At 36.2% G+C, this 18,722-nt stretch overlaps 1 protein-coding gene across 1 annotated transcript in view; it reads right to left on the bottom strand.

The window, feature by feature from the left end:
* Hcn1 (hyperpolarization activated cyclic nucleotide gated potassium channel 1) overlaps nt 1–18,722 on the bottom strand; it is a 331,515-nt gene that overhangs the window by 78,085 nt on the left and 234,708 nt on the right. Inside the window, exon 4 of the mRNA XM_051183089.1 lies at nt 7,486–7,704. Coding sequence (XP_051039046.1) covers nt 7,486–7,704 — 219 coding nt within the window. The remainder of the gene's footprint in view (nt 1–7,485; nt 7,705–18,722) is intronic.

Raw genomic sequence — 18,722 nt, 5'->3', positions numbered from 1 at the left:
ACACACACACACACACACAGAGAGAGAGAGAGAGAGAGAGAGAGAGAGAGAGAGAGAGAGAGAGAGAGAGGGAGGGAGGGAGAGGGAGAGGGAGAGAGGGAGGGAGAGAGCCAGGAAGGGTTTGTACAGGATGTTTTCATTATTTAGTATCCACACCTGTTACTACTGCAATCTTCCTTGAGTTTGTACAGTTGTTGTGGGAAGAGAGGCCCTTGCACTCACGGAGAAGCCCTAAGAGAATCAAGAATGTTCATCACACAGGGGTGCCCCTTCTGAGTTCCAGCCAGAAAGCTGAGTGAGTAATTTATAAAACAACCCGGTGGCTTCTTTTTTGCTATCTGTGGGGGCAGATAGGTGTCACTCAAATTCCCCAGAATGGTTATTCAGATTCTTTTCTCCCAGACCATTACCTACCCATAGGGGAAATGTCACAAATGTTCTATGGCCTAGGCTATCCGTCAGAGACCACACTGGGTTCTAGATCTTGCAGGTCTAGAACCCGCCTCATGGTCATATGTACTTTGTAGAAGAGTTTCTATCTAGTCACGTCTTAAACTTTATTGCACACCTGGAATTGAATCGATGAGACTCATTGTTGCCTAGAAGCCCTCAAGTTGTACTGCATTATAAATATGCTGACAACGAACCACCCAACATTAGACTTTCTGCATTTTGATCCAGGTTGAGCAAGTCCATCAGCATCATGTTTTCATTCTTAACTTCTCATGGTTTGCCTCCCTGTGTGACTCCTTCGTGGACCCCCACCCCCAAAGTAAAGCTAGACCTTTGGCTTAAAGCCAAAGAACAAGAGGCCATTTTTACTTTCCTCTGATGTATTTATGCAGTTTACAGGTGTTCGTTAAAGATGTCCCAGGCAATTCCATCATCTTCTGTTACTGTCACTTTCCAAGTCCACATGATTAGCAGCCTCTCTGCATATTTAAGCTAAACTACAGTGGGCAACTGAGGTCTACAAAGTCTCTCTCAATGTGACTGTGCTGTTCTGTATTCCCAGTCATCTTTCTTTGGGGTTCAGTCAGAGACTGGACTGCCCATGAATCCTGCCTGGCAGCTGTTTTCATACTGATGTTTTGTCTATAAGGCCAGGTGCAATTTCTTCCTTCTAGTCATCCTTCAGGTCTCTTGAATATAATTCCATCTCTTCCTACACTCTCACCCCATTTCTACTGAATGTAAATCAAATGTAAAATCTTACAACGTCTTATAATTAAAATACCTCATGACGTAGAGCTTCCCATGAATCTTGTTACTAGCGATTCTTCCTCCTGTGTTCCCACCTACTGAACTACTGTAAGAAACTCCTATAGGAACAACGCTGTGTCCATTTGCTCATTATTTCCCAGGGTCTTGTAAAAGATGTCACGCAAACAAACATTCAATATACTTTTACTAGATAGAAGATTTTGATACTTAGTGAATACTTTATTTTTCTCTGATGACTACTTGGTCACAGTGACTCATGAAATAATATTATTTCTAGGATTTTATTAATTAGATGTGCCTACTAATAATGCTGATGTTCTTATTTACTATATCTGTACCTAACAGTGATTGGATAAGAAAGTGGGTTTATGGTTTGTTTGTTTGCTTGTTTTTGATCATAGAACCTGCAGTCCAGGCAGGACTACATCAGACCCCACTTGCTGTTATGACTTGCTCTCCCAAATAAAATTCTGATTGCCTGATGTCTAGCCCTGTCCACTGATATCATTAACATCTTTTAGGTCACTTTCCAACGGGACCCTACAATCTGACTAGACAAACTCAAGTTACAGGCCAGAAGAGTGGGTACACCTTCTCCGCCAAGGATTCCTTCCTACTGGTTGTATACCTGGTTACAAATGCTTGTATACGTGTACAAATGCTTGACAGTGGCTTCATGTTTTTATAATATATGAGTTACCTCAATAATTAAAATCAAGTATTTGAAAGAGAAATGTGTAGAGTACAGTAAGACAAAACTGCATAGAATAGAAGAGATTCATAACAACGGAACAGAAAATGAAACTCCTGCCTTAGCACATGAAGCTACCATGGGCTTCAAAACAGAAACTGCAAAGTCCTGAGGAAAGAGGGCTTAACGAGGATCACTCTCTACCTACCACTTTGTGTTTTGCTGCAACCGTAGATGCAAACTTTATCCATGTGGGGGTTTTAACGAGGAACACTGAGTACCAGGGCAGAAACTGCCATTGAGGGGAAAGAAGAACTGTATGTGTTTTGTAGACTTCATATGTACAAAGAGTACATTCTAAAATCACTGATGAAAATAATTTGCAACCGAATGAATTATTTTTTTCTCTTTGGTTATGTTGGCTGACTCAGATCTTTACTTCAGACTATATAACAGCCCAAAACCATTCTTTTATTCTGGTGAGAATGTAAAGGATCATTCTTCTAGCCGTTCTCCCAGAAGCCCAACCCATAGCAGTTCAAGTAACCTCATTAAACCAGTCCCTTTCTTATAATGTTACTTGTACATATGATTATTTTTTTACAGCTGACTATTTGGTATTAGATAACCAGCTGGTGTGCTTATATGGACTGTGTATGTTGAACTATGTATTTTAGGGATAAATATCAAAAACTATGAAAAAATAGGTGTCATGAGTTTGAATGCGTACAAGGAGGGATATATGGAAAGGTTTGGAGGGGGAAAAAGAAAAGGGAAGTGATATAATTACAATCTCAAAACAATAAATGAATCAATTAGAAAAAAATACCAGCACAAGGTTTTCCTGTACAAGTATCTTATTTAGATTCAGAGTCTTAGGCTCTTCCAAACCTGAGAATATTTGAAGTACAACCAATTTAACATACTAGAATATATTAAATTCAGTTCTCCAGAGATAAAGTAGACAGTTTAACTTCATGGAAATGTTCCGGGTTAATTAAGGAACCACAGGGACTTGTGTTCATACCACCCTCATTTGTAAAGGAAGGAAGGAAGGGAATGTTTATCAATTATGAAAGAAACCATGCGAAAGGAATTTTTATTGAAAGCAATGAATCTCAGTGAGATCTCTGCCCCTTAATAGGGATCCTAAGCAAATTTTAGGTGTCGGCCATAATTCATGTAAGCACCGGCTGACCTTTATTTTCCTAAGGTCAAGAACATCATACCTTCAAAGCAACAGTTCTGAAGAGAACTATTACGAGTGAGCCGTAGTTTGAATAAGAATGATCCCCATAGGTCCATAAAGAGTGGTACTGTTAGGAGGAGGCATGGTCTTGTTGGAGGAAGTGTGTCACTGGAGGTGAGCTATGAGGTTTCAGACACTCAAGCCAGGCTCACTACCTCTCTTCCTGCCAGCCTAGATGCAGAACTCTCTGCCACTTCTCCAGCACAGTATCTGCCTGTGTGTCACCACCACGATGGCCACGGTGTCTGTTCACAGCAATAGAAACCCCACCAAGACACTATTGTACCAGCAGGTCAACTTACTCAGTTTGTTGCTATGGAGAAGATCTGTAAGGGAGGATGTTAACATTTCCTTCTCCGTTTTAGCTAGATAACAGCATGATTTAAAGGGATCACGGGCAGTACTACAGAAGGTTCCTGCTTATTTTATGAATTATCTAGTTCTATAGTGTTGTTTCATCGAGGAATTGATCATTTATCATTAACATCTTGAAGACAAGTTTCGGGTCTTCCTGTCCCAGGGCATTCCATCAGAACATACTGCATATCAAATTAGCAACTACAAAATTGCTTCAACCCTGACCGTAATCACATTGATAATACATCTTTTAATTCCGAGAATAAATGATCAATCTCAGAATTCCAGAAAGAAAAAAAAAAGATTCATAAACTTATTTTCTAAAATGTTGTCATAAATACGTGTGTATAGTAGTACTAGCCTGTACTCCAAGGTACTAGGGAGGCTGAGAACATAAAAAGTCTTAATCTCAGTAGTTCTATGTAAGTCTGAGCAGCAGAATGAGACTACAAAATATGTAGATGAAATATACAATAAAATATAAATAACTAAAACCTTGGTGAAACAATATGTTTACCTACATGTAGGACAACATAATTTAATTTCTGGAAGGTGATGGCATTTGGAAAAGTTCAATGGTGACTTTTCCAAAACTATTTGTAAATTAGAGTGAGAGAGAACAGGACTAAACATTCACCCCCTCACTGCCTCCCATAAGAACTTTGGTAGCCTCAGGTTCACAATGTCCATGTTTCCACATTTGGGCCTTAAGCTCACGCATCAGGGTAAGGCGTCTTCCTATCATAGTGTAAGGATTTCCTTGGATACAGAGAGTGTATATAACATTCATGTCATTAAAGGCTGACATGATCTGGAAGAAGCTCCAGAATTTTCAAATAGAAGTAAAACCTAGGTATACCTTTGGGGTTGTCTACAGCAAGGGGATATGCAGAGTAGAGGATGTGGAAATCTACGATCATTTTTAAAAGAAAACAATGGCTTGCTGCTTGGAAAAGAGATTTGGTCAAGAGTGACTTAAGATCTTGAAAGCTGATGTTGCACTATATTTTCATCTAAATTCCTCTCGATAGGCATATTGTCAAAAGCATATGCACAGCCACAATCCCTTTTTATGTTTTCTTTTTCTTTCATTGTGAGATTATTAGACAATGACATCATTTCTCCCTCCCTTTCCCTTTCTCCATACTCTCTCTTATACCCCTCCTTGCTCTATTTTAAATTTGTGGCCTTTTTTCATTAACTGTTCTTATATGTGTACATGCATATACATGAACACACACACACACACACACACACACACACACACACATTCCTAAATGTAACCTTCTCAATCTGTATGGTAATTACATGTGTGTGTTTTCAGGGCTGACCTTTTGGTACTGGATAAAGAACTGGTGTTCTCTTCCCTGTGTAAACCAACAGCTCTCAGTTATTTATTGTAAGTCAACAGAAAGCTACTTTGCTTTACCATGAGCTTTGAATAGTGATGGGAGTTGTCAGTCTGTAAATATGTTTCTCATACTGGTTAAAGAATAAAGCACTGTTGGCCAATAGGAAAGCAAGATAGGCGGGACTAAGAGGAGAGAGGAAGTAGTAGGGAGGAGATCAAAGACAGAGGACGAAGAGAGAAGAACGCCAGCCCCTCTTTCTGGTAAGATAAGACCACGTGGAAATACTTAGATTAATAGAAATGGGTTAATAATTGAGACAGAGCTAGCCGATAACAAACTAGTACCTGGCCAACACAATTATATCTAATACAGTGTCTCTGTGTGTTATTTGGGGCTGGTGTGGTGGTGTCAGGGAAAAAACTACTCTTAACATATTGGCATCTGCAACGTGGCTAATAGGAACTTCCACTTAAAACTTAACAAAAGCTTAAAAAGGGGTTTTAGAAACCAAAGGGCAGAGATAAGCATGGCTTCTTGGTAGCAGCATTTTTCTTGGCTGGCTCTGTCTTAATGATTAACCCTTTTTGATTAATCTAAGTTTCCATGTGGTTTTATCTTACCAGAGAGAGGGGTTGGCGTTCTACCTCTCCATCCTCCATCTTGGATCTCCTACCTACTATTTCGTCTTTCCTCCTGGTCCTGCCTATCTTGTTTTCCTATAGGCCAACAGTGCTTTATTCATTAACCAATAAGAGAAACATATTTACAGAATGACATCTCCCATCAGAACAGGCTGTATAGCAGAGCAGCTTTGAGTTCCTAGCCTTCTATCTCAGTGCAACCATTAATTCAGATAAATTATGAAGATTAGGATGCTTAAAAAACAGCTAATAGAAAATTGTACAATTCAATAATTTCATACATGATTTTATATCTACTTGCAAATTGAGCTTTCTTACACTAATTACACGTTTTTTACATTAATTACACAAAAGGAATCACATAAACTCATTTCAAGATGCATAACATGTAATCATTTTGTCCCTTGAAGTTTAATATTTTAATTCCCTGTCCTTGATAAACTGATACTCCACAAATTCTAATTTTGTACAACAAAATTGATACACAACACTCAGAATGTTAAAGCAGTATGTCTGTTGTGAATTTAAAGCCAGCCTGAGATACAAAGTGAAACCCTGTCTCAACACACACACACACACACACACACACACACACACACACACACACATGCACATGCACACGCACACACAATTTCATGTGGCTCAAAATGTAATCATGAAGATTTGTTTTTAAGAAAATATCTATTTAAATATGAAATTTAGTTTACAACATGTAATAAATATGTAAATATAACATGTAAATACATAAATTATATGTTTACAAGATATAAATGACACATTAAAATGAACAAAATAAAATATATGTATCAGAATTCAAACAAAGCAATACAAAAAGTCAACATTTTCATTTAACACAAGGAAAAGGAAGAAACTTCACAATATGATATTCTAGTCATATATCCATAAAATAAGCCTGAATTCCAATTAGTATAGAATTTTTCAGTCAAACAGCTTTGTATAGTCTCTTCTCCTTTCCTGTTCTGTCTGTTCTTTACAATTTATTTTTTTCTTAAAAATAAACCTCAAGACAATTTTGACAGTTCACCTTTCATGGTTTCATCAAAAAAGTTATCAACTTGCTGATTATGCTAGTTGGTAATTTCCAGAAACTATTTGTCTACAATGGTGTCCTTTCATAAAGATATACCAGGGTGATAGTGGCACAAACCAACATCTGATTTTACTTAAGGCCCATTGCATGAGATAGAACCCTATCTCGAAAACCAACAACAACAAAAACCAAACAAAGATACAAACAATCACCCTGGGGAATGTGATGAGATTTATAGAGATGAGAGCAGCCTGTGTTTAGTTAGCTAAGTGTGTGGACTACAATGTAAATTACTATTATAACATAAGGAAAGACACAGACAGACATAAGGGCAATGGCGTCTGTCCTTTACTGCAGGCTTTCATTTCTTATATCATGAATTAGTGAGGGACTGATAATATTATTATTTCATTAATTGAAATTTAACTCTGGATATACAGAAACTGAACTATGGGACAACCTTTTCTACCTTCTTTATACATTTTAGAGATGAAACTACATTTTAAGGAATGAAAATGTATATGTTTAAACATTATAGACGAGGCTAACCTCAACCCCACTATATAGCCATGCATGACTTGAGCTCCTAATTTTCCTGACTCCAACTCTTAAATGTTGGAATGACAAGTTAGTTGTAGCATGCCTGGTATATGCCGGTGATTAAAGCCAGGTCTGCTGCACACCAGGCACACACACACACACACACACACACACACACACACACACACAACTCAAGACAGAAAAAAAAAGTCCCATCAAATTATCTTGATGGGAATCTGATAATATCAAAGCAGATTGCATTTCCTTTAAATACTTCAGCTCCTCACAGTATTGATGGAGAGATATTATTTTGTTAGCTTGAACACAATTCAAACTTTATAAAGAAGCTGGTTGAAGCTATGAGAGAGAAAACTGCATACCTTTTCTTGATACTGCCTCCTTGAAGAATCCAAAGACTGAATCAAAGCTGTGGCATGTCCAACAAACATCGCATAGCAGGTGGCTCCAACAATCATGCTTAGCATGGTGATCCAGAGGTCAGACATGCTGACGGGTGCTTGGGCACCATAGCCAATGCACAACATGTGACTCATAGCTTTGAAGAGTGCATAGGAATACTGCTTTCCCCACGAATCGTTCTGAAACATGATAGAAAAGAAGAAGAACTGAGCCGACAGGATGATAAACGGAAAAATAAATGCAACAGGCACAGAAGAAGCATTGGACAATTACAATACATAACTTACTACTGTATACTAAGCAAATGACTCAATGGTGTTCAAATCTGGTCTATATGACAGAAATAACATCATTTTTATTTCATGCACTCCCAGTCAGCTTTAAGTTTGCTGTTTTTCTGAAAGTATAATTACAGTTGGGGAAACTGTTCAAATGTCATACTACTATTGTTAAGAATAAATGTTGAGTCTCATTTAATGCTTCAAGGCAATCACATTTCTCCTGTAATTGTGTTTGCAAGCTGAGAGATGCAGCAGCTGGGCCAAGCGTATGGATCCCTATATAGGAACTTTTGTCAATAACGTATAATTCAGGTTTTATGAACACAGCTTGACATACATGTGCTCTTTAGCATTTCTGTGATTTATAAATGAAAAACCAAACATGCTTTGGAAATATACTCATAACTTGGATGGCATTCTAAAATATGAAACCCAAAGCTGGCTTGTGTTAATTATGACTTGTAAATATCTGATGTCATTTCAAAATGTTTATTTTGATCTTAATTTTACAGGAAAAAAAAAGCTTGTTAATTATGTTTTCCCTGGCAAAAGTTAATCACAGTGTTTGTATGTTTTGTTGTTCTGAGGCAGGTCTTGTTCTATAACATACTGCTCAGTACAAGCGTGTGCCATAGTGACCATCTTCAATTCAAGTGCCTTTCAAACTTTGTCCACCATCAAAATGGTTGGCCATTGATTGAAACCCAAAAGACAATGAGATATGAAGACTTTTCTTTAACATCATTTCATTACTAATAAAATGAGGAAAGAGTAACAGGTAAATTACTTCAAACCGTGTAAACTACAAAAATAATATTTGGTGTCACAGTGATATACAATACAAGGAATACAATTGTATGTTAACCTTGATTGACTAATTTCCAGTGGAAATTATTTATTAGGCTAGCATAATTTATACAATTTTTGGTTCCACTTTCAAGGACAACAGTTACAATGAATTCAGTTGCTCTTGATTATGCAAGATTGTGGTATTTTTTTTTAATTTTGAAAAGTATATATATATATACATATACATATACATATAATATATATACACTGTTCCTGGAGCTATTAGAAATGTTTGCTAGGTTGTGCAGACACGGGGATGGATTTTTAACACATCCATCACTTTACAATGTAAATGTTGGGACATTTGTTGCTGATGATCTAAACAGAATGATTTGTTTTTAATTAAGACTGAACACCACAGGAATCAGTCTTATGCTTGTCTGAGTTGGGTTTTTCATGGTACTTTTGTATTCTGAGATGGCTGTAGTTAAGTGGAAGCAGTGAGCCCAAGCATTCTTCACTCGGCTTTCTCCGTACTTCTGTCTTCAAGCCAAGCGTAACAGATATAAACACATGACCAGACACGGAAATAAATGCAGTACACTGATCACATTTGTGTGCCTGCTCACGTAGGTCCATGAAATTTCATTACATACGTAGGTTCATATATTCAACACAGCAGTCTACACATGGGACAACTCTACCACAGAATCATTTCTCCGGGATTTACATTAGATTTAATGCTAACGTATGCAATGACATTTTAACGCTCCCTCTGGCATTTCCTGTAACTCATCAAGGTTATGAAGGAAGACAGAGGTAGTTGCAGGATTTTTTTTTCCTTTTTACCGTTCTAAATATCTGTTTATGCATCCTCTTATTTTCTGTTCACAGTACAAGTTTAACCCGAATTGCTGTTCTTGTCAGTAATTTGTTCATCTAAAGCTTCATCCGAAAGAGATTGCTATTTTCTACAAAGTGTGATACCCTTTAAAATTATTTTGCTTTTCTAAGTTTGTGGATATTTGTTTGGTGCTGTTCCATCAAATTTGAAAGCTGGACATGAAAACTTCTACATGTAATGGTTTCAATTTGCATTTTAAAAAAAATCTACTTTTATAATGGTTTACTTGAGTGTTGCCTACACAGTCATAGAACATGGATGAAAGATCTAATATTTGTACAGATCCTGGCGTTTATGGGTACGTAGGCTTCTCACCATGAGTGCTGTTCTACAGGCGCCTTTAGTTTTTCTTGTTCTTGCTACCGCTGCCCCTGTTTATGTGGCGACACTTTCTACTGCTAACTTGGACCCATATATGGCTTAATCATGTTGGAACCATGTAAGATGCCAGATTGTTGATTCATGTCTATACGCATCTTGGTGCCCCGACAACTTAGTCACCTGCTCTGTGTGTATGTGTGTATACTGCTGCTGCTCTACAGGCTAACTCCACAGAATATGTTTTTAGTAGATTTTACTAAATATATATATATATATATATATATATATATATATATATTCTAACAGAAAATTATTGAAAATCTTAAGATGATGGAAATATGCACCATTAAAGTTCAACTCGTTTTGATAGTGAGACTGTGGGTAACCTCGATATTCCATGGCCGGAAAATTATTCTTGTACAAATTAACCTTAAGTATTTTAAAATGCTATTTAATAAATATAATAAACAAGTATATAGTGTGTTCTTTTCATTACTGTTAGCAAATGTATGTTGTTTACAAAAAAAAAAATGGAATGGGTTGAGATTTAAAAACCCACACCCAGATACACTGGAACACAATGTGTTTGCCGACAAATAAAGCATTCTTATTTTTATTTTTGTTTTGGTGTGTGTGTGTGTGTGTGTGTGTGTGTGTGTGTGTGTGTGTGTGTGTGTGTTATGTCTAATTAGCCCTGGCTGTCCTGGAACTTTCTTTGTAGACTTTGTAGACCAGGCCTGCCTGAAACTCATGGAGACCTACTGTCTTTGCTTCCTGGGTACTAGGTTCTAGACTATGTCCCTCCCCACCTGTCATATTTATTTCTTAAGGTAATATATTCAGACAGCAGTCAAACTCACCTCTCCTAGATTCACTCCCTTTCGGTTTTTCATTAGAAAACAACAGACTTCTAAGAGTTAACAACCAAAAATGACATAAGAAAATATAATAAGATGAAGTAAAAGCTGTCATTCCAAAATTGGACACACAAACCCAACAAGAGGAAGAGTCCAGAGAGCAGGCAAAGAGTCAGAGACTCACTCATTCTCATTCCCAGAGTCCCTTGAAACCAAACATTCCTGGTCTAAAAATTATCAATAAGATGACTTACAATGATATTCTAGTATACTCATAGATTAGTGCCTCATTTAGTCACCATCAGAGAAACTTCCTCTGGCAGCAGAAGGGAGAAGTTGCAGAGATCAGCAGTCAGAAATTACATGGAGAGTGAGTCTAAATGGGAAGTTGCCTATCTGAGCTCAGAGATCCCAAAAGGGAGAGAGAGAGAGAGAGAGAGAGAGAGAGAGAGAGAGAGAGAGAGAGAGAGAGAGAGAGAGAGAGCCAGAGGAGACAGTGGACACTAGGAGAACAAGGCCTTTGGAATCAACTAAACAAGACACACATAAGCAGCAAGTACTAGCCTACTGCAATCTGCAATGGGTTCTCTGCATTACAGCTACTAGCTCAGAAACTTCATGGGAGTCCTGGCTGTGAAAACCAGTGGTTTTCTGACTCCTGTTATGTTGCCAAGTCCAAGTTTGATATGATAGTCTTTGTTTCATCTTATTATATTTTGTCATGTTTTGTTGTTATCTCTTAGAAGCCTGTTCTTTTCTAATGAGAGAGAGAACGAGAGTGGATTCAGAGGGGAGGGGAGGGGAGGAGAAGGGAGGGGAGAGGTATTGGGCAGATTAGAGGGAGGAGTAACTATAATCAGGATATATTGTATGAGAAGAGAATCCATCTTCAATTTAAAAAAAAACACTTTCTTTTATAAGTTATTTTAGTCATGAGGTCTTATCACAATAATAGAAAAATAACTAAAACTGTGTCCAAGTCTGTAGTTCAAATGTCATTGAATGAATTTACTAGGTAGTCTAAACTGTGCTTGAGCTCATGAACTTGCTTTCCTCAAGCTCTATTTGTGTTTTTGTTTGTTTGTTTTGTTGTTTTATGTTTATTTTTTTTGAGACAAGTTCTGTCTATCTACCCTAGCTGTCTTCGAACCTACCATGTAGACCAGGCTGGCCCCTAAATTACAGAGGTTCACCTGCTGCAGATGCCTCCTGAGAGCTTGGATTAAAGATTTATCCAGCTTTGTGCAGGCTCTATAGTTCTGAGATAAAAGGATCCTGTGAATGTTCTTGCCAAGGTGTTATTCTTACCATCACTTGACATTGGTAAATTAAAACAAAACAAAGAGAACCTAAATAAAGATTACTTAAACCAAGACTCACTAGAAATCCAGGGAAATGTTTTTATTTTAAAATTATTAGTGGTGGTTTATTTGTGTTATTATGCATGTTATCTTTCTTTTAAAAATCAGACCTCCTGAACATGGGTCTTATTTAGAAGGCCTGGGATACTCCCTTAACCTAGAGGCAGAAGGGAGGGTGTAGTCACAACTCCAAATGACTGGACAGATTTAGATGACCCCCTCATGGAAGGCATCTCCCTCCCAGTGCAATTGGTGGGGGGTATGGGGTGGGAGAGGGTATGGGGGACATGGCAGGGAGGGAGAGGGAACTGGGATCAATATGTAAAATAATAAAAAATAATAAATAAATAAATCACCTCACTTCAATTTAGCCTACATTGATAACAATACAATGTAACAGGAGGCCATATATTTAGTGGAAATACTTTTTAGTTACATATAATTTGAATTTGATGGAAGTAAATAAATAAATTGCCTGTGATATAACTTCATCAAAGTTATCTTCACTTTAGTAAAAATTCTTCAACTCTCTCTTTCATTCTCTCTCTCTCTCTCTCTCTATATATATATATATATATATATATATATTTATATTTATGTATACATACATACATACATATATATGTATGTATGTACATATATATTGTTTGCCAATTCCACCCTAAGAGTTTCCCCTTTTCTCACAGAAATGACCTATTTTGATATTTACCTAATTTGAGCATAAAATATTTTCTAGGTATTTTCTGAAGATTCCAATTCATATTCAGCTACTTTGGTCTGAAAACAACAAACAAAATTTCCAGTCCATCAGCTTTCACATAAACTTCAAATACATATTCCTTTGTTAAATACCTGAGTTAAATGTTTTCAAGAATCAGTATAAATATTCTAAGAAAATAAAATCTCCTGAAAATCTGAAATACAGTTCACAGAGAGTGACATACAAAGGATCTGGGGGGTTAATCACATGATGAATTAAGAAGCAAGTCTAAGGCGTTTTGATCAGCGTGTTCAATCTAAGTCTTAACCATTGAAGAAATGTGTCATTCTACCTCTTATAGAAACAACAGGCAGACAGTTGCATTGGGGAATTCTTATGACAAGACACAGAACAGAGCATATTTTTCCAGAGAATGACAAGTAGTGAAGCATAGCATAGCAAGTTGCCAATTCCTGAGAGTATATGTTCATTTGAATAAGTCATCGTTTACTTTATACCTGTGAATACACTCAGGGCATGAAATGTTTGGTCCATTTCAGTTTCACAGAGCTACTTGAGGGCAACCATGAATTGACTTTGGGACTATAATTATACAAGGAGTAGTGGCAGAGATAGAATTATAACTGCTTTCAATTGTAAATTTGATATTTTTTTTCTTTTGGTCAGCACATCTCTAGAGTAATTAGATCCATATATCTGTGGTAAATAAAAAACAATTAATAATTACACCAATGTCTATCTGGATGGAAAGTTTATTTATAACTTTATACTACTAGTATGTCACTAGAAAGTGGGATCCCTTTAAATGTAGTCAACATTTTTTTAAAAAGAGAATTTGGGAGATAGGTAGGGGTGATGAAAGGCGTTGGCAGAAGAAGAGAGACCAGAATGGAATGTAAACTGTATACACATAAGATGTGAAAATTAATTGAATTGAATTTAAAAAAAATAGTAAAATTTAAAATTCCTAGCCATACACTTAATCTAATCTGTTGTCATCTACTTTGTGTATTTTCATAATATGGAAAAAAATTTAAAAAAAAAGTTTATTTCTACAAATAATGCTTCCATACTCTAAAAATATGCTTCTATAAACACAGCTAATGTAATTTTATTGTTTACTAAAATGAAGCTTGTTACTTGTTGGTGGAAAGTTCTTAGTAAAACAGCATGTGAACTTTTTAAAAAGTTTTGTTTTCAGAAGGGTTAGCTGGCACTTGCCTGTATCTTAGTACTAATCTGACTGAGGCAGGCAGATTGCCATGAGTTTCAGGCTAGCTTCGAGCACAAAATGATTGACAGGTCAGCTAGTGTTTCATAGCAAGATTATTTCTCACTACAAAAATAAAAGTGATTGTGGAAGCTTGCTTTTCCCTTGTTTCTTGGTCAATTAATCCCTTGAGTTCTTTGTATGCTCTTTTTACTTTCAATAACGATGATAAAATGCAAAGTTTACAGTAACTAGATTTGTAAATTAAAAATTAATGATGCTTAAGATCATGGATATTTTTGTCATATTTGCTTTAATGTTGTACATTATGTTAGGAAAAATGAAAGCAGATCAAAGTGTGGTTTGTCCAATAACCCAATTTTTTATGCTAATAATTCAATAATATTACTTTTAAAATTATTTTAAGAGAAAATTATTTTAACCTTTTATAGTTATTATTTCGTCATAATTATCTTTCCAGAAAATACAAAACATTTCCAAAGCCTACTTTTTCTACATGTAAATTGAAGCAAATATATTTTACATACAAATATTTGCAAATGCATTTTGTGTGTACACATATGTATACACATATCTAAGAAGCCATAATGGAAGATAAATATACCATTCACAATCCTTAAGTACCCCTTATTATTCCTCTCAAAATGAATGAAGCCTAAGTAGATACTGCATGTGGTGATATATTATTTATGATTTATTAGAGCTTGACTGAGGATTCAGAAAGCAAAATCAGACACAAGCCATAAAAACATGGTACACATTTTTAATTTCAGAAGCCAAAAGCTAGGAGGTGGTGGTACACATCTTTAATCCTAGGACTCGGATTTAAAAAGTAGATGATCTCTAAAAGAGTAACATATCCCAGTACTAGAGGTGTATAAAATAGGAGCAGGGTCTTCAGTATTCATTAGTAGACATTTATTCTCCAGCCACACTGAAGACAGGATCATTCATTCTCCAGCCACGCTAAGGACAGGTTACAGTGTGAGGCTTGGTGAGCGCTCATAGAGACATAATGAGCCCATTCAGTCTGAGGTGGAGGTAAGAAGCTAGTAGTGACCAGTGGCTTTGCTTTTCTGATATTCAAACTGAAGCTTGAACCCAGATATAAGTCTCTGGGTCTTTTATTAATTTGTATTACAGTTATATCTAAGTAAAGATGGTAAACCTTAGAGAAATTAAGAAATTTGATGAAAGCCACCCAACTGTAGGTATCGTTTCAAAAACAGTTATATCTGAAGTGCAGAATAAAATCCCTCTTGGAGCCATCACAAGCATTTATTTAAGAATTATTTTCATTAACAGGATTATGATGCATGGTTTTCACGCATTTAATATTAATCACTCTACCAGCCTACCAGACAGCACGGATTCTCTAATTCTCTTACATGACATGTAGAGCAATCTTTTCTGAGACTTAAATCAGAAAATTTCATCCCAGAAAAAAAAGTCCTTGATGATATCCGCCAGTCACGACGGTGTGTGGCGAGATGTTGGCAAGATGACTCAGGCTGAGAGCACTTGGTGAACTTGCAAAGGACCTAGATTCCGTTTGCCCACAACCATTCTTAACACCAGTGCTAGGGGATCTGATGACATCATCTGGCCTTTGTGGGCACCATGCACAACCTCATGGTGAGCACACATACATCCAGGCAAGATGCTTATACAAATAAAATTAATAAAACTAAACAAGCTTTTTAAAGATAACTTGACATACATACATACATACATACATACATACATACATACATACAAACCATACTGCAATTTCATGTTTTATTGGCCAATATATCTCATTGGATTCTCCTTAGCTTGTCCCCAAGTGTTAGATAAGAACAGCGTATCCTGTTATAAGAATTCTCAGTTGAAATTGGTGGGGCATAGCTTTAATCCCAGCACAGAGAAACCCTATCTTAAGAAAACAAAACCAACCAAACAAAACACCCAGATCCTTCTCCTGAAGGACACTGTGCCCTCAGACTCCACCCTATAGAATACAGAAGGTGCAAAAGGTACAGGGAGCTGAGTCAGTCTGAAACACTAATTGATATCGTGTACTTTTCTCAAACTGGGGTAAAGTGAAGTGAGTGATGATAGACTTATTAACTGTTTATTTTCAAAGATTCCTAACATTTTAACAATTATTTCTACACTGGTGGGTCTGCTCTTGGGAAATGCGCATGTAAATGCAGGTGCCCAGAGAGTCGGTAGGCATCAGCCCATGAGCAGAAGTTAAAATAATGTAAGCCACGGGCATGTGGGACATAGGAGCATGGTATACATAATTAACTGTGCATGTATGTGCATTTAGTCTGTGTGTGTATGCATATTTTCATGCCGTGGCAAACTCATAGGGAGGTCACCGGATGACTTGGAGGAGCCAATTCTCCACGCCCACCCTGTGTGGGTCCTGGGAGTCAAACCCAGATTGTCAAGCTTGACAGCAAACATCTTTACCTAAAGAGCCACTGGACATTCTTTGTTTAATAATATAAATTAAACAAATTGATTTTATTTAATTTTAACGCCAAGTAGTTTTATGAGAATGACTTTCAAATTAGTAAATTATCTTTTCAGGTGATAATGTTGAATGGTTTAAATCTACTTATGGGATGTTTCACCCCATGTTAGTTTTGATGAACTCCAAAAGGAAATAAGCAAAATGAAAACAAAGACCCTCAAGTTTTTGTGAATTTTGTTTGAGCTGGGGTGTCATATTCTTGGTTGAGCTGCCTGCTCTGGGACACACTATGTAACCCAGGGTGGTCTTTAATTCATCCTAATGGGATTGTAGTAACCAGGCACCAAACCCAGGAGAGCAATTCTACCTCTGGGCTCAATTTTCATTTCTACACAAATGAATCAGAATAGGTAAGCACTGGGTCAATCCTCTTATACTAATTCTCAATTATTGTACCATAAAACACATTAAATATATTTTTGTTAATATAAATATGTTACTAGATGCAGAAACAAATCATTAGATAGATGGCATTTCCAGATAATTTGTAGATTAGTCCATTCATTCATTAGATCAAAAGATATGGGGAAAATTTGGATTGTATGCATATTAAATGGGGGAAACTATAAAAGGCTGACACACACAGAGCCTGTTGATTTAAGGACAAATAATCGTAAGTTGTTTTTGTTTTTTTTTTTTTTTTTTTTTTTTTTTTTTTTGTCTTCAACCTAATATAGTTCTGTAAGTAAAGGTTAAATTTACTGATTTTTTTTTTTTTGTGCATTTGTGTGATTGGGTTTAATCCACATGCCGCATATGTTGGTAATTCCTGATGCTATGCTCAATTCTGACCTTTTCACAAATGCATGTCATGAGAAATTATTAAAATGCCATTTCAGATACGGGCATGGCACAGAAAGCAAACCATAGTGAAAACAATTTTGTAGCAGCCTTTCTTTTGGGGCCACCAGCCACATCCCAAATCACAACACAGATACTTATTGTTAGTTATGAATGCTCAGCCGTACGCTTGTCGCACTAGCTAGCTCTTTTAACTTATTTCAACCTGCTCGTCCTCGACTGTGTTTTGCCTTGGGGCTTTTTAACTTTCTTTCATTCTGTGTCCTATTTCATGTGTGAATGGTGGGCGTCTCCCTCATTTTCTCCTGCACATCTCCTTTCTCTATTTTCTTCTAGATTCCTCCTACGTATCCTTTCTGCTTGCCAGATAGCCCTGCCTATCTCCCTACTGCCTAGCTATTGACCATTCAGATTTTTACTGGAACAATCAGGAGCCTTAGGCAGGCAAAACAACACATCTTTACATCTGTAAACAAATGCAGCATAAACATATGTGACAAACTTTTACACAGTCAAAGTAATATTGCAAATACAATTTTATAGGAGAGTATAAACTTACTTAAAAATAAATCGTTTATATTGAGGCATATATATATATATATATATATATATACTTTTATATATACATATATATATATATATATCTTTTGAGACTATAAAAATATACTTTCACCTATTACTATTCCTGAAACTCAACCCCAACAATGGTCCATTTTGTCCTTAATATTTAATATATCCTCATCACTTGACAGTTTGTCACAAAATTCTCTGATTTTTTCTTTTTCTGTCTGGATTTCCTTCTGGGCTATGCTCATTCTACCAGAGCTAAGAAGTGACACTGAAAATTAAATAAAATATTGTTCTAACAATTTTGTCAATACATTTACAGTAATTTGGAATTATAAAGAATATGGGCAAGTATCTGTTACATTCATGATTTTTGAAAACTGAATTTTCTATTACTAGAAAATAACAAATATCAAAAAAGTGCATATATATATATATATATATATGGATGTTTAAACTTTATTTTATTCTAATATATAGGAAAATGTCATATTGCTACTTGTCCCAAGACCCACATTATTTGCCTATAAACCTAAATAGATCCCAAAAAATCATGCCTTTGAGGTTTTCCAGTATTATTTCCATAATAAGGATCATAACCACAAACAAAAACATCAAGTATGGTTTATATGAGTCTCATAACATTTTAGATCTTATGATTATCACAATAACCTACTGGTAGCTGGAACAAACTTCATTATCTTCATCTCTCAAAAAGTGATATAATTCTGTATTTCATTGACTTGCCCATACCCCCACTGATATCTCTCTCACAGATCTCTGGCTTACTGGCTATAGGAACAACACAGTTTAGGCAGCATCTTAATTGCAATTTTGTGT

Source organism: Phodopus roborovskii, unplaced genomic scaffold (assembly GCF_943737965.1).
Source record: "Phodopus roborovskii unplaced genomic scaffold, PHOROB, whole genome shotgun sequence".
In the NCBI taxonomy this organism is placed as follows: Eukaryota; Metazoa; Chordata; class Mammalia; order Rodentia; family Cricetidae; genus Phodopus; species Phodopus roborovskii.
This window is presented reverse-complemented; position numbering and strand designations above follow the sequence as displayed.